At 43.1% G+C, this 13,980-nt stretch overlaps 1 protein-coding gene across 1 annotated transcript; it reads right to left on the bottom strand.

The window, feature by feature from the left end:
• Positions 1-960: 960 nt before the first annotated feature.
• On the bottom strand, positions 961-5,992 carry LOC134575452 (cornifin-like). Its single transcript, XM_063434750.1, has 2 exons — positions 5,677-5,992; positions 961-1,194 (listed from the first exon to the last, which is right to left on the bottom strand). Exons 1-2 carry the CDS (start codon positions 5,945-5,947, stop codon positions 1,136-1,138), a joined length of 330 nt encoding a protein of 109 aa, XP_063290820.1. The 5' UTR covers positions 5,948-5,992; the 3' UTR covers positions 961-1,135.
• Positions 5,993-13,980: the final 7,988 nt, after the last annotated feature.

Genomic DNA, 13,980 nt, shown 5'->3' with positions numbered 1-13,980 from the left:
GGATAGAAAAGAGGGACAGAAGTATTTGGGCCCAAAATAGGGACTGTCCCTCCTAAATAGAGCCATTTATGAGGTATGCAAATATGCAGGGGAGCATATTGTTCAAGTAGATCACACATCCTGTCCGGCATATTATGCCAGAAACGCAATAATCCTCACGTTCCTCATTGCTGCACAGAGATAGAAAACATGTTTCTTGGTTAGTCTTTTTGGTTTAACATTCACAAGCGTGAACAAGTTTACAATGGGGATAATTCATTCCCGAGGATAGTGCTAATCTCTGTTATAAATTTAGATCAGTGGTCTATATTTGTTTAAGTATGGTTGTTTCGTAATACTGCTGGCTTATAACTGTCTATTCTTGGAGGACAATGAAGAGGTTGGAGTGTGTGCATGTTGTCCGTCTGCCCATCGCTCTGTTACTAGTGTATCATCTAAGGTAGATTCCCACTATTGGATGTAAGAGAGTTTGATCAAGAATTGGCTGGGAAGTGAAAACCAAGCCTCTAAATGCTGATAGTCGTGAAGTATTATCATTCAAAATGCATCAAATTTTGTTTCGGATAGCAATAATATACCCTTTTATTTTGTGTGGCAACTTAACAATGTCTGAATCACATTTTTATCATTACATTTTCAATTTCAAATGTCACTTTTCTTTTTTCATTTTACATTATTGGCTACTGATTTATATATTACTGCTTTCATTTTTTTCATTTGATTGTTTTTTTTCCCCCAGTTCTACCTAATTAATGTGCTTATGTATTATATATCATGTTCTATGATTTGTTATTTGTATACCTAGTGTATGCAACCGAAATTACCACTTTGAACCACTGTGTTTCATGATTCAAATTGATTCTACAAACCAGAGATTATTGCTACTTATTACTGATCTCTCCTCCACGTTGTGCACATTTGTCTTCGTATGGTATGTAAAAAAAACGAGGACTCAGTGGATGGTATTCAGCAAGTTTAATGAAGAATTTCAGAAGAATGAGCTGTGATTACATGCATTGCCAGGGATTGCGTAGGTTTTGGACACATTGACAAATAGTGAATATTTCTTAAAATGCAAAGCCGTTACAGGGAGGTATTGTTCCTCTGATGAGATGCTTCCATTCGATACGAAGCGTCACTTTCTGTATCCATACTGGGTCTGGCAAGGGTCGGGTGGGCATGGGTTGCAGGGATCTGTGTATACACAACAAGAGCAGGTTACAGTGAGAATCTTTTTTATTTACATGTTTAATTGTTCATCTATTTATTACATTCACTACTATATGTCATGGTGGGTGGAAGCCCATTTTAAAACTAATCTCCAGAAGCACTAGAACAATTATGAACAGGTTCCATAAGAGCATGAAGGTAATGGGGTTGTCAAATTGCATGTTTTTGCAGGACACATGAATTCTAATTTTTTTAGGCAGAACTCCTGTAATTGATTTCACACCGGGGGCACGTGGATTCTACAGACTGTTGGACAGCACTTTCAAACCTTAGTTAAACAAATTTAGAAACAACAACTATCCCTCAAATATGGTAACCGAGGAGCTCTACTTGGAACAGCTAATGAGTTTGTGTTTCCTGTCTATGAAAACCCCTCATAGCTACACCTATACCAGTTAAGGGGTTACAAGATTTTGCTGTAAAATTACAGCTTATGTCAACCAATGGCTGCCTAAGTTAGTTGAACTGATGCATAAACTTATCTCAAATAAACTAGATTGTGAATGACAGATCCTTTGAATAGACTGAGCAGTCAGTTATCATACTTATTAATATCACTAAGTGCTATGTATTGGAGGCGTGATCCACAGTGCATAAATTCCACCCAATGTACAGCGCTAAGGGATTTGATGGCGCTATATAAATAATAAACTAATAATAAAGTAATAATAATAAATACTAAAAATAATGGGAATAATGTTAAACTGGATCTGTCATTTTCAGAGGTCTTTGCATTGGTTGCCAATTTCCCCAAAGCTGCCAGATCGATGTGAGTCTGGTGGCAGTGAGAAGCAGGGGAGGTAGATTTTATTTACCACATGCTATCCCTCGGGGGTGCTGCAATCTTCATCCTGTTTTCCTCTTCAGATCCTGCCAGGAGCCATGTCCGTGTTATACACTTGCTCATGCATAAGAGTACAACATTGAGGTTTATGGAGGATTATGTAAGACCACAAGATCCTTCATAGACAGAGCCTAAATCCCACAGTGATCATTTGTGATGGCTGCAGGGATTGGACAGAAGTTGGAAATGGAGCTCTGCCTTTTGTCGGCCTCAGGTCTTACCACAAGACAAAGTAGTCCATATTTTGTCTTATGGTATCTGTGGATTGCGTTGGAATTTTAATGAATATATATTTATGAAATAGTGGAGTGGTAGATCCGCTTTAACTCGGTAAAGAAATTAAATTGGTACATACAGCTAGGCTCATAATGATATCATGATATCTGCTCCTGTCCTCCTGCCCCACCACCTGCTCCCTCGATCCTATTCCCTCGCATCTCATCCGCACTTTGTCTCCCTCTCTTGCTCTTCCTCTCGCTAGCATTTTCAATCTCTCCCTTTCCTCTGGCACCCTTCAAACATGCAACCGTAACCCCGATTCTGAAAAAGCCCAACCTTGATCCCAACTCCCCATTCAACTACTGCCCTATCTCACTACTGCCATTTGCCTCCAAGATCCTCGAGAGAGTTGTGTACGCCAGATTGACAGACTTTCTCGAATCCAACTCTCTGCTTGACCCCCTTCAGTCTGGATTCTGCGCTGGTCACTCTGTCGAAACTGCTGTGACCAAAGTATCCAACGATTTAATTGCTGCTAAATCTCACGGCCAATACTCTATCCTAATCCTCCTTGATCTTTCTGCCGCCTTTGAAACTGTTGATCATCAACAGTTTCTTCACATTCTTTATAACTTTGGTCTACAGGATACTGCTCTCTCGTGGTGCTCCTCCTACCTCTCCCAGCGCTCTTTCAGTATTTCTTTCTCTGGTTCTGCCTCTTCTCCCCAACCCCTCTCTGTCGGCATCCCCCAAGGTTCTGTCCTCGGCCCCCTTTTGTTCTCTATCTATACTGCCTCCCTTGGTAAACTCATCAGCTCCTTTGGCTTCCAATATCATTTATATGCAGATGACACCAAATCTACCTGTCCTCCCCTGATCTCTCTCTGCCCACCTTGACTCGTGTTTCTGACTGCCTCTCTGCTATTTCCAACTGGATGGCTGCTCACCTCCTTAAACTCAACCTGTCCAAAACAGAACTTCTAGTTTTTCCTCCCTCAAGTGCTGCTACTCCTGTGTCTGTCTCCATCCAAGTCAATGGCGCTACTATCACCTCTACCTCACAGGCTCGCTGCCTAGGGGTACCCTTCGATTCTGACCTCTCTTTTACTCCCCATGTCCAATCAATTGTCAAATCCTGTCGCTTCCAACTCAAGAACATAGCGCGCATCCGCCCATATCTAACGCCGGACGCGGCTAAGGTACTGGTTCATGCTGTTGTTCTCTCATGCCTCGACTACTGCAATCCCCTTACCACCGGTCTTACATGTTCCCAGCTTGCACCGCTGCAATCTATAATGAATGCGGCTGCGAGGCTTACTTTCTTGTCCGGTCGCGCCTCCCACGCCTCCACGCTCTGCCAGTCCCTGCATTGGCTTCCAGTTAGATATAGGGCCCAATTCAAAATTCTGGCGCTTGCTTACAAATCCCTACATAATGCTGCTCCAACGTACCTATCCTCCCTCATACACAAATATGTCCCGTCGAGACCCCTGCGCTCAGCCCAAGACCTACGCCTATCCACTGCCTGGATCCCCACCTCTGATGCTCGCCTTCAAGACTTCTCCAGGGCTGCACCTATTCTGTGGAACTCCCTTCCCTCCTCAATCAGACTTTCACCCAGCCTCCACTCCTTCAAAAAATCTTTGAAAACTCACTTCTTCATTAAAGCGTATCAATTAAACTGTCAGCAGGCTTCTCATCCCCCACCCCATGACTCCTCTCCTGCAACTGTCAAAAATGACCTACCAAGCACTTAATAACAATAACAATAACAAACTATTTAATTCCCCTACTTTAACCCTTTGTGTCACTATACCCCACTCCCTCTAGCATGTAAGCTCCTTGAGCAGGGCTCTCAACCCCCTCTGTTCCTGTACGTCCAGTGGTCTGATCTCAATTATGTGTCTGTTAGTCCACCCATTGTACAGCGCTACGGAATTTGTTGGCACTATATAAATAACAAAATAATAATAATAATGGTATATTCTTTAGCATTATATGTCCAACAAACACTGTGATATTGTTTTACTGTTATGTGATTATAAAAGAAATCTATTTTCATTGAAATGTCTGGAAGGAGCAGAAGAACAAAGTCAAGGAGTGGAAAGGGAGTAAGGAATTATAGGGAGTAAAGATAGAACTGGGAATTAAAGACTTAGAAAGTGAGAAAAATAAAATGGAAAGATAATTGTTATGGCTAAAAGACTCAATTCTTTCTGCTGTATAATGTAATGATTGCAATAAGCTCTGGAATCTGTGTAGACGTTATCATAGACAGTAATATAGAAAATGTTTAGATAAGTACTGCTACAAAATGTAAAGCATGTACGGAATTCATACAATACAGGAGTTCTTTTTCTCTAATGACTAGATTTCATGGCTGCAGCATTAGATTGCTTTATACCGCAGGGCAGCACTTTTCAGGTGTTGCCTATCAATTTTTCGTTTGTGGTTAATGAAACAATATGTTTCCAGGAAAACAGCTTGTTGAGTCTGGTAACTCACGAAAGATGAAACTTACCGGGCTTATGGCATTGTGGTTTCGGATCATAGCACTGCACCGGCTTGCATGCTAAAATAATAGCACATCGTTAATATATCACTTGTAGCCTAAACATTTAGGTGAAATAATATTAACATTTTTTTTTTAGGTTTTAAGAACTTTCCAGTGAACCAGAATATGTTCTTTTGAGTTGGCGACTTATAAACAAATGTTACTGAATTGACCCAGTGTGTCAATCAAAGCTGGTAATTAAATTAATCAAACCACAAGGAAACTATGCTTTTTTTGAAATCTTATGATTAATTTAGAAAGCAACCCAGGGTTATTCATTAAAGGATGGATTGTCAAGAATTCAAAGTGCATCGAAAATAACTGTCTGGAAACTTAGCTAACATGGAGAATTCTCCTACTTGACCCTAAAATGTCAGATAAATTTATAACTTAGTGACTAAGTCTGTTAGTAACACAATTATCATGACATTTGATCTACGTAAATAAATCCCATTCCTTTTAACAAATACAACACAATCTCTTGAAATGGTTCTTATTTTTTTTGACTGTGTGTAGTCTCCTAAGTGAATTACGGAGTCATCCTAATTAGTTTCAATGCTGAATAACTGTGATCACAACTGGCATACAACTGGGAATAATAAAACTCATAAACAAGTATGGCTAAGATTAACCATATCATAGATTTTCTATATTCAAAATGTTCGGATCATTTGGGTTTTCACCCAAATTTGGTAAACGACTATGAAAATGTTTCTAGATATATCTAGGGGTTACTATGATGTTGGTATACATTTTTTATATTATTATTCTTTATACTAGGCAAATGTGAGTTTAACAGAGGTGTTCGAGTAGATAAATTGCTACTCACGATCTTTGCATGGGTCCAGCTTTTGGCATGGGTCCTTGCAGGGGTCTTGGCATGGGTCCTTGCAGGGGTTCAGGCATGGGTCCTTGCAGGGGTTCAGGCATGGGTCCTTGCAGGGGTTCTGGCATGGGTCCTTGCAGGGGTTCAGGCATGGGTCCTTGCAGGGGTTCAGGCATGGGTCCTTGCAGGGGTTCGGGCATGGGTCCTTGCAGGGGTCCTTGCAGGGGTCCTTGCAGTGTTGTTGTTGGTGGTGTCCACCCTTGACTCCAGACATGTTGTATTGTTAGCAGATGTCCAAACTGACTTCACCAATAAATCAATGGATTGTGTTAAAATGTCTTTGACTCTTCAGCTTTTATACACAAGCTATTTCCTTCTCCTGAGGAAGAACCAGTTTGATTTCCCCAAACTGTAAATTATGTTTTTATGAGAATACTTTTTTTGTGAAAAATTTTATATTCTCCTATAAAAAAAGGCGTTTTCATTTAATGCATCATTTAACATCTGCTTACACCCAAATCCTGAAACTGAGCCTGATATGACTCATGTGATAAACAAGCTAAAGATGTGATTGCGTTATCAATATCTCAAGAATTCAAACTACTTTGAGTCTGTCTTTATGGGTAGCGCACTAGGTAATGATCTACGTGGAAACGTACAGTGGTCTTCCACTACAGACAAAGAGGACATTTTGCTGATATTTTTTTTTTTTACTTTGCCAGCCTTTCCATTCCCCTGCTACAAAGACATAGGAGTACAGGAGTAGAATTGAAAGAACAAAATACAATAGACCACTTTACATTTTCAATCTGAAACTTAATTCTACTTTAGAATATATTTCCATTTTTTGCAATTACATTTCTACAAGTTTATTGATACCCAATATATCAGAGTTTTTTTTCACTTTCTTGGTTTACTTTGTAAACATCTATGGATATGTAAACATTCTTGAATATTTATGCACCCGTCAGTGGCCGTATAGCCCTACTGCAGTGGAAAATAGGAACTTCCAAGCAGTATAAAAACAAAGCATTTATTCACCCAGGGGGCATTTAAAGGGACAATGTAGGCACTGTATCTGCTTCATCTAATTTAACTGGTTATAATTTCTGGAGTCTCCTGGTGCCATCATTTCACTGAGCAGTTGTCAGGATAACTGTTGATCCAGCACGCAGAATAGTATCACACCTATGACTAAGGACAACGTCTAACCGGACCTTAGAATGGCCTTAGAATGGCCGGACTTAACGTACCTGAGAATAGTCAAAATACTTGCCAAGGTCAGGAACACAGAAAGAGACACAATGATGGAGAAAGCCAAAAGTTAAGGTTACCAGAAATCAGGAAAGTCAAAACAAAGCCAACAAAGTCAAATACCAGAAAAAAACGATCAGGAACACAGTCTCGGATAACAAACTAGTTGAAACCACAACAGGGCACTGACCAAAAGGTAATTTGGGTTTAAATAACCCTCCTTATGCTGTAATTGGCTTTCTCTGACCTCTATGACGTGACTCGCACACACGTTGCCGCCATCTTTGATGTGGACGAAGGTGAGTTTCTTATAAAAGCCCATTGTGCTGTGACATCACCCTTATACGCTGTTTAAAGCATACTTTTTAATTGATTTTGGAACTGCTGCATCCTTTCCGACTTGCCGTAATTCGATAACATTTCAGGCACTTTCTGCTTATACCGGGGGTCTAGTAGTGTGGACACCCAGTACAGGTCGTTCTCCTTCAGCCTTTTTATACGAGGGTCCCTCAACAGGCACGACAGCATGAAAGACCCCATTTGCAAGGTTGGATGCCGAGCTACTCATGTCCTGTTCCTCGTCCTCAGTGATCTCTCTGAAGGTATGTTCTTCTCCCCAGCCACGTACAACACCACGGGTACCAGATAGGTGACAACGAGCACCCTGGGATGCCTGTTGTGGTTGGTCTTCCTCCTCCTCAAAGCCACATTCCTCCTCTGACTCCTCTTCCTCACAATCCTCTTCCAGCATTGCCGCAGGTCCAGCAAGCGATGCTGATAAGGCTGTTTCTGGTGGAGATGGTGACCACAACTCTTCCTCTTCACGCTCATCTACGGCCTGATCCAGCACTCTTCGCAGGGCACGCTCCAGGAAGAAAACAAATGGTATGATGTCGCTGATGGTGCCTTTGGTGTGACTGACTAGGTTTGTCACCTCCTCAAAAGGACGCATGAGCCTACAGGCATTGCGCATGAGCGTCCAGTAACGTGGCAAAAAAATTCCCAGCTCCGCAGAGGCTGTCCTAGCACCCCGGTCATACAAATACTCGTTAACGGCTTTTTCTTGTTGGAGCAGGCGGTCGAACATTAGGAGTGTTGAATTCCGACGTGTCGGGCTATCGCAAATCAAGCGCCTCACTGGCATGTTGTTTCGCCGTTATATATCAGGAAAGTGCGCCATGGCCGTGTAGGAGCGCCTGAAATGGCCACACACCTTCCTGGCCTGCTTAAGGACGTCCTGTAAGCCTGGGTACTTATGCACAAAACGTTGTATGATCAGATTACACACATGTGCCATGCACGGCACATGTGTCAACTTGCCCAAATGCAATGCCGCCAACAAATTTCTTCTTGTCACAAACCACTTTGCTCATCTCCAGTTGGTGCGGAGTCAGCCACTGATCCACCTGTGCGTTCAGGGCGGACAGGAGTGCTGGTCCGGTGTGACTGTCTGCTTTCAGGCAAGTCAACCCCAAGACGGCGTGACACTGCCATATCCGGGATGTGGAACAGTACCTGGGGAGCTGGGGGGGGTGCCGTTGATGTGGAGCAAGACGCAGCAGCAGAAGTGGACTCAGCCGAGGAGGTTATGAAAGAGGATGGTGTAGGAGGAGTAGAGGAGGTGGCAGCAGGCCTGCCTGCAAGTCGTGGCGGTGTCACCAACTCCTCTGCAGAGCCACGCATTCCATGCTTGGCAGCCGTCAGCAGGTTTACCCAATGCGCAGTGTAGGTGATATACCTGCCCTGACCATGCTTTGCAGACCAGGTATCAGTGGTCAGATGGACCCTTGCCACAACACTGTGTGCCAGACATGCCATTACTTCCTTTTGCACAATTGAGTACAGGTTGGGGATTGTCTTTTGTGCAAAGAAATTTCGGCCGGGTACCTTCCACTGCGGTGTCCCAATAGCTACAAATTTTTTGAACGCCTCAGACTCCACCAGCTTGTATGGTAAAAGCTGGCGGGCTAAGAGTTCAGTCAAGCCAGCTGTCAGACGCCGGGCAAGGGGGTGACTTTGTGACATTGGCTTCTTACGCTCAAACATGTCCTTGACAGACACCTGACTGTGGGCAGATGAGCAGGAACTGCTCAAGGCGAGAGACGGAGGGGCGGATGGTTGAGAGGGGGCAAGGAGGACAGCAGTGGTTAATGTGGCTGAAGATGCTGGACCAGGAGGAGGATGGCGGCTTTGAGTTTGTGTGCTGCTTGTACTCATGTGTTGATCCCATAGGCGTTTGTGATGTGCAATCATGTGCCTTCGCAAAGCAGTTGTACCTAGGTGGGTGTTGGACTTCCCACGACTCAGTTTCTTTTGGCACAGGTTGCAAATGGCATCGCTGTTGTCAGAGGCAGACACACAAACAAAATGCCACACTGCTGAGCTCTGCAATGACGGCATTCTGGTGGTGGCAACAGCATGCGTTGATTGGCGTGCTGTCTGGCTGACCCCGGGTGCCAATGCATGCTGTCTGACTGTGCCACTAGCGACGACCTCCCCGTGCTTCCAACTCGTCTCCTCCTCCTCCTCCTCTCTGTCTCCCCATCTGAACTTTCCCCCTGTTCTTCTTCTCTTCTAGCGAGCACCCACGTGACACCCAGGGACGAATCGTCATCATCAACTGCTTCACTTGTATCTGACAACTCAGCAAAGGAAGCAGCAGCGGGTACAACATCATCATCATCACACCGTACGTTCATGTGTGTAATGCTGCCTGACTGAGACATTTCCCTGTTATCTACATCCTCTGGCAATAATGGTTGCGCATCACTCATTTCTTCCAAATGATGTGTAAATAACTCCTCTGACAGATCAAGTGAAGCGGCTGTGGTGCTAGTGTTGGTGGTGGCGGCAGGCGGGCGAGTGGTAACTTGAGAGGTGCCCGAAGCTAAGCTGGAGGAGGATGGTGCATCAAGGTTCCGAGCGGAAGCTGTAGAAGATTGGGTGTCCTGTGTTAGCCAGTCAACTATGTCCTCAGAACTTTTCAAGTTCAGGGTACGTGGCCTCTGAACACTGGGCATTATTCTAGGGCTAAAGGGAATCACAGCACCACAACCACGACGGCCCCTGCCTGTCATTTTTTTTTCGATTAGTGGTACTATGCGTGCAAGCTACTGTGACAACAGATATGAGTGGCACTGTGCAGTAGCAGAAGTTGGCAGAGTAGACGCTGTAGGCCTGACACACACGCTTGCAGACAAATTTTTTTTTAAATGTACACTACTGTTACACCAGATATGAGTTGCACTGGTGTGACACTGTGCCCTGGCAGGCCCTGAAACGCACATGCTTGAAGGAAACTGACTGCTATTATATTGAAGTCAAAAAAGTTTTTTGTTTTTTTTAAATGCAAACTATTGGGACACCAGATATGAGTGGTGGCACTGGGCTAGTGGGCACAGTACACGCTGTGAGCCTGACACACACGCTGGCAGACAACTAACTGCTATTCAATCTATTACAGTCAAAATTCACACGCGTGAAGGAAACTGACTGCTATTATATTACAGTCAAAAAAGTTTAGTATTTTTTACATGCAAGCTATTGGGACACCACATATGACTGAGTGGTGGCACTGGGCAGGCCCTGAAATGCACACTAGTGAAGGAAACTGACTGCTATTATATTACAGTCAAAAAGTTTTTTGTTTTTTTTTAAATGCAAGCTATTGTGACACCAGTGAGTGAGTGGTGGCACTGGGCAGGCCCTGAAACGCACACTCGTGAAGGAAACTAACTGCTATTATATTACAGTCAAAGTTTAGTTTTTTAAATGCAAGCTATTGGGACACCAGATATGAGTGAGTGGTGGCACTGGGCAGGCCCTGAAACGCACACTCGTGATGGAAACTGACTGCTATTATATTACAGTCCAAAAAGTTTAGTTTTTTAAATGCAAGCTATTGTGACACCAGATATGAGTGGTGGCACTGGGCAAGTAGGCACAGTATACGCTGTGAGCCTGACACACATGCTGGTAGACAACTAACTGCTATTCAATCTATTACAGTCAAAATTGTATTTTTTTTTTTTTTTAAATGTACACTACTGTTACACCAGATATGAGTTGCACTGGTGTGACACTGTGCCCTGGCAGGCCCTGAAACGCACACGCATGAAGGAAACTGACTGCTATTATATTACAGTCAAAAAAGTTTAGTATTTTTTACATGCAAGCTATTGGGACACCACATATGACTGAGTGGTGGCACTGGGCAGGCCCTGAAATGCACACTAGTGAAGGAAACTGACTGCTATTATATTACAGTCAAAAAGTTTTTTGTTTTTTTTTAAATGCAAGCTATTGTGACACCAGTGAGTGAGTGGTGGCACTGGGCAGGCCCTGAAACGCACACTCGTGAAGGAAACTAACTGCTATTATATTACAGTCAAAGTTTAGTTTTTTAAATGCAAGCTATTGGGACACCAGATATGAGTGAGTGGTGGCACTGGGCAGGCCCTGAAACGCACACTCGTGATGGAAACTGACTGCTATTATATTACAGTCCAAAAAGTTTAGTTTTTTAAATGCAAGCTATTGTGACACCAGATATGAGTGGTGGCACTGGGCAAGTGGGCACAGTATACGCTGTGAGCCTGACACACATGCTGGTAGACAACTAACTGCTATTCAATCTATTACAGTCAAAATTGTATTTTTATTTTTTTTTTAAATGTACACTACTGTTACACCAGATATGAGTTGCACTGGTGTGACACTGTGCCCTGGCAGGCCCTGAAACGCACACGCATGAAGGAAACTGACTGCTATTATATTACAGTCCAAAAAGTTTAGTTTTTTGTAAATGCAAGATATTGGGACACCAGTGAGTGAGTGGTGGCACTGGGCACCTGGGCCCTGAAACGCACACGCGTGAAGGAAACTGACTGCTATTATATTACAGTCAAAAAAGTTTTTTTTTTTAAATGCAAGCTATTGGGACACCAGTGAGTGAGTGGTGGCACTAGGCAGGCCCTAAAATGCACACTCGTGAAGGAAACTGACTGCTATTATATTACCGTCCAAAATGTTTCGTTTTTTTAAATGCAAGCTATTGGGACACCAGTGAGTGAGTGGTGGCACTGGGCAGGCCCTGAAATGCACACTCGTGAAGGAAACTGATTGCTATTATATTACAGTCAAAAATTATTATTTTTTTTTAAATGCAAGCTATTGTGACACCAGTGAGTGAGTGGTGGCACTGGGCAGGCCCTGAAACGCACACGCATGAAGGAAACTGACTGCTATTATATTACAGTCCAAAAAGTTTTTTTTGGTTAAATGAAAGCTATTGTGACACCAGATATGAGTGGTGGCACTGGGCAAGTGGGCACAGTATACGCTGTGAGCCTGACACACACGCTGGCAGACAACTAACTGCTATTCAATCTATTACAGTCACATTTTTTATTTTTTTTTAAATGTACACTACTGTTACACCAGATATGAGTTGCACTGGTGTGACACTGTGCCCTGGCAGGCCCTGAAACGCACACGCATGAAGGAAACTGACTGCTATTATATTACAGCCAAAAAAAGTTTTGTTTTTTTTAAATGCAAGCTATTGGGACACCAGATATGAGTGAGTGGTGGCACTGGGCAGGCCCTGAAATGCACACTCGTGATGGAAACTGACTGCTATTATATTACAGTCCAAAAAGTTTAGTTTTTTTTAAATGCAAGCTATTGTGACACCAGATATGAGTGGTGGCACTGGGCAAGTGGGCACAGTATACGCTGTGAGCCTGACACACATGCTAGTAGACAACTAACTGCTATTCAATCTATTACAGTCAATTTTTTTTTTTAAATGTACACTACTGTTACACCAGATATGAGTTTCACTGGTGTGACACTGTGCCCTGGCAGGCCCTGAAATGCACACTTGTGAAGGAAACTGACTGCTATTATATTACAGTCCAAAAAGTTTAGTTTTTTGTAAATGCAAGATATTGGGACACCAGTGAGTGAGTGGTGGCACTGGGCACCTGGGCCCTGAAACGCACACGCGTGAAGGAAACTGACTGCTATTATATTACAGTCAAAAAAGTTTTTTTTTTTAAATGCAAGCTATTGGGACACCAGTGAGTGAGTGGTGGCACTGGGCAGGCCATGAAATGCACACTCGTGAAGGAAACTGATTGCTATTATATTACAGTCAAAAATTTTTTTTTTTAAATGCAAGCTATTGTGACACCAGTGAGTGAGTGGTGGCACTGGGCAGGCCCTGAAACGCACACGCATGAAGGAAACTGACTGCTATTATATTACAGTCCAAAAAGTTTTTTTTGGTTAAATGAAAGCTATTGTGACACCAGATATGAGTGGTGGCACTGGGCAAGTGGGCACAGTATATGCTGTGAGCCTGACACACACGCTGGCAGACAACTGCTATTCAATCTATTACAGTCAAAATTGTATTTTTTTTTTAAAATGTACACTCCTGTTACACCAGATATGAGTTGCACTGGTGTGACACTGTGCCCTGGCAGGCCCTGAAACGCATACTCGTGAAGGAAACTGACTGCTATTATATTACAGTCCAAAAAGTTTAGTTTTTTTTAAATGCAAGCTATTGGGACACCAGTGAGTGAGTGGTGGCACTGGGCAGGCCCTGAAACGCACACTCGTGAAGGGAACTGACTGCTATTATATTACAGTCAAAAAAGTATTTTTTTTTTAAATGCAAGCTATTGTGACACCAGTGAGTGAGTGGTGGCACTGGGCAGGTCCTGAAACGAACACTAGTGAAGGAAACTGACTGCTATTATATTACAGTCAAAAAATTTGTTTTTTTTAAATGCAAGCTATTGTGACACCAGTGAGTGAGTGGTGGCACTGGGCAAGTGGGCACAGTATATGCTGTGAGACTGACACACAGGCTGGCAGGCAGGCAACTGCAATTACATTACACAGAAAAAAAAATGCAGACTGATGTTCTAGCCCTAAAAAGGGCTTTTTGGGGTACGGTCCTTACAGCAGAGATCAGATGAGTCCTTCAGGACTGTAGTGGACACTGAATACACTAGCCTAGCTATCAATTTCCCTATCAAA

The sequence above is a fragment of the Pelobates fuscus genome, chromosome 10, assembly GCF_036172605.1.
Source record: "Pelobates fuscus isolate aPelFus1 chromosome 10, aPelFus1.pri, whole genome shotgun sequence".
Taxonomy (NCBI): domain Eukaryota; kingdom Metazoa; phylum Chordata; class Amphibia; order Anura; family Pelobatidae; genus Pelobates; species Pelobates fuscus.
This window is presented reverse-complemented; position numbering and strand designations above follow the sequence as displayed.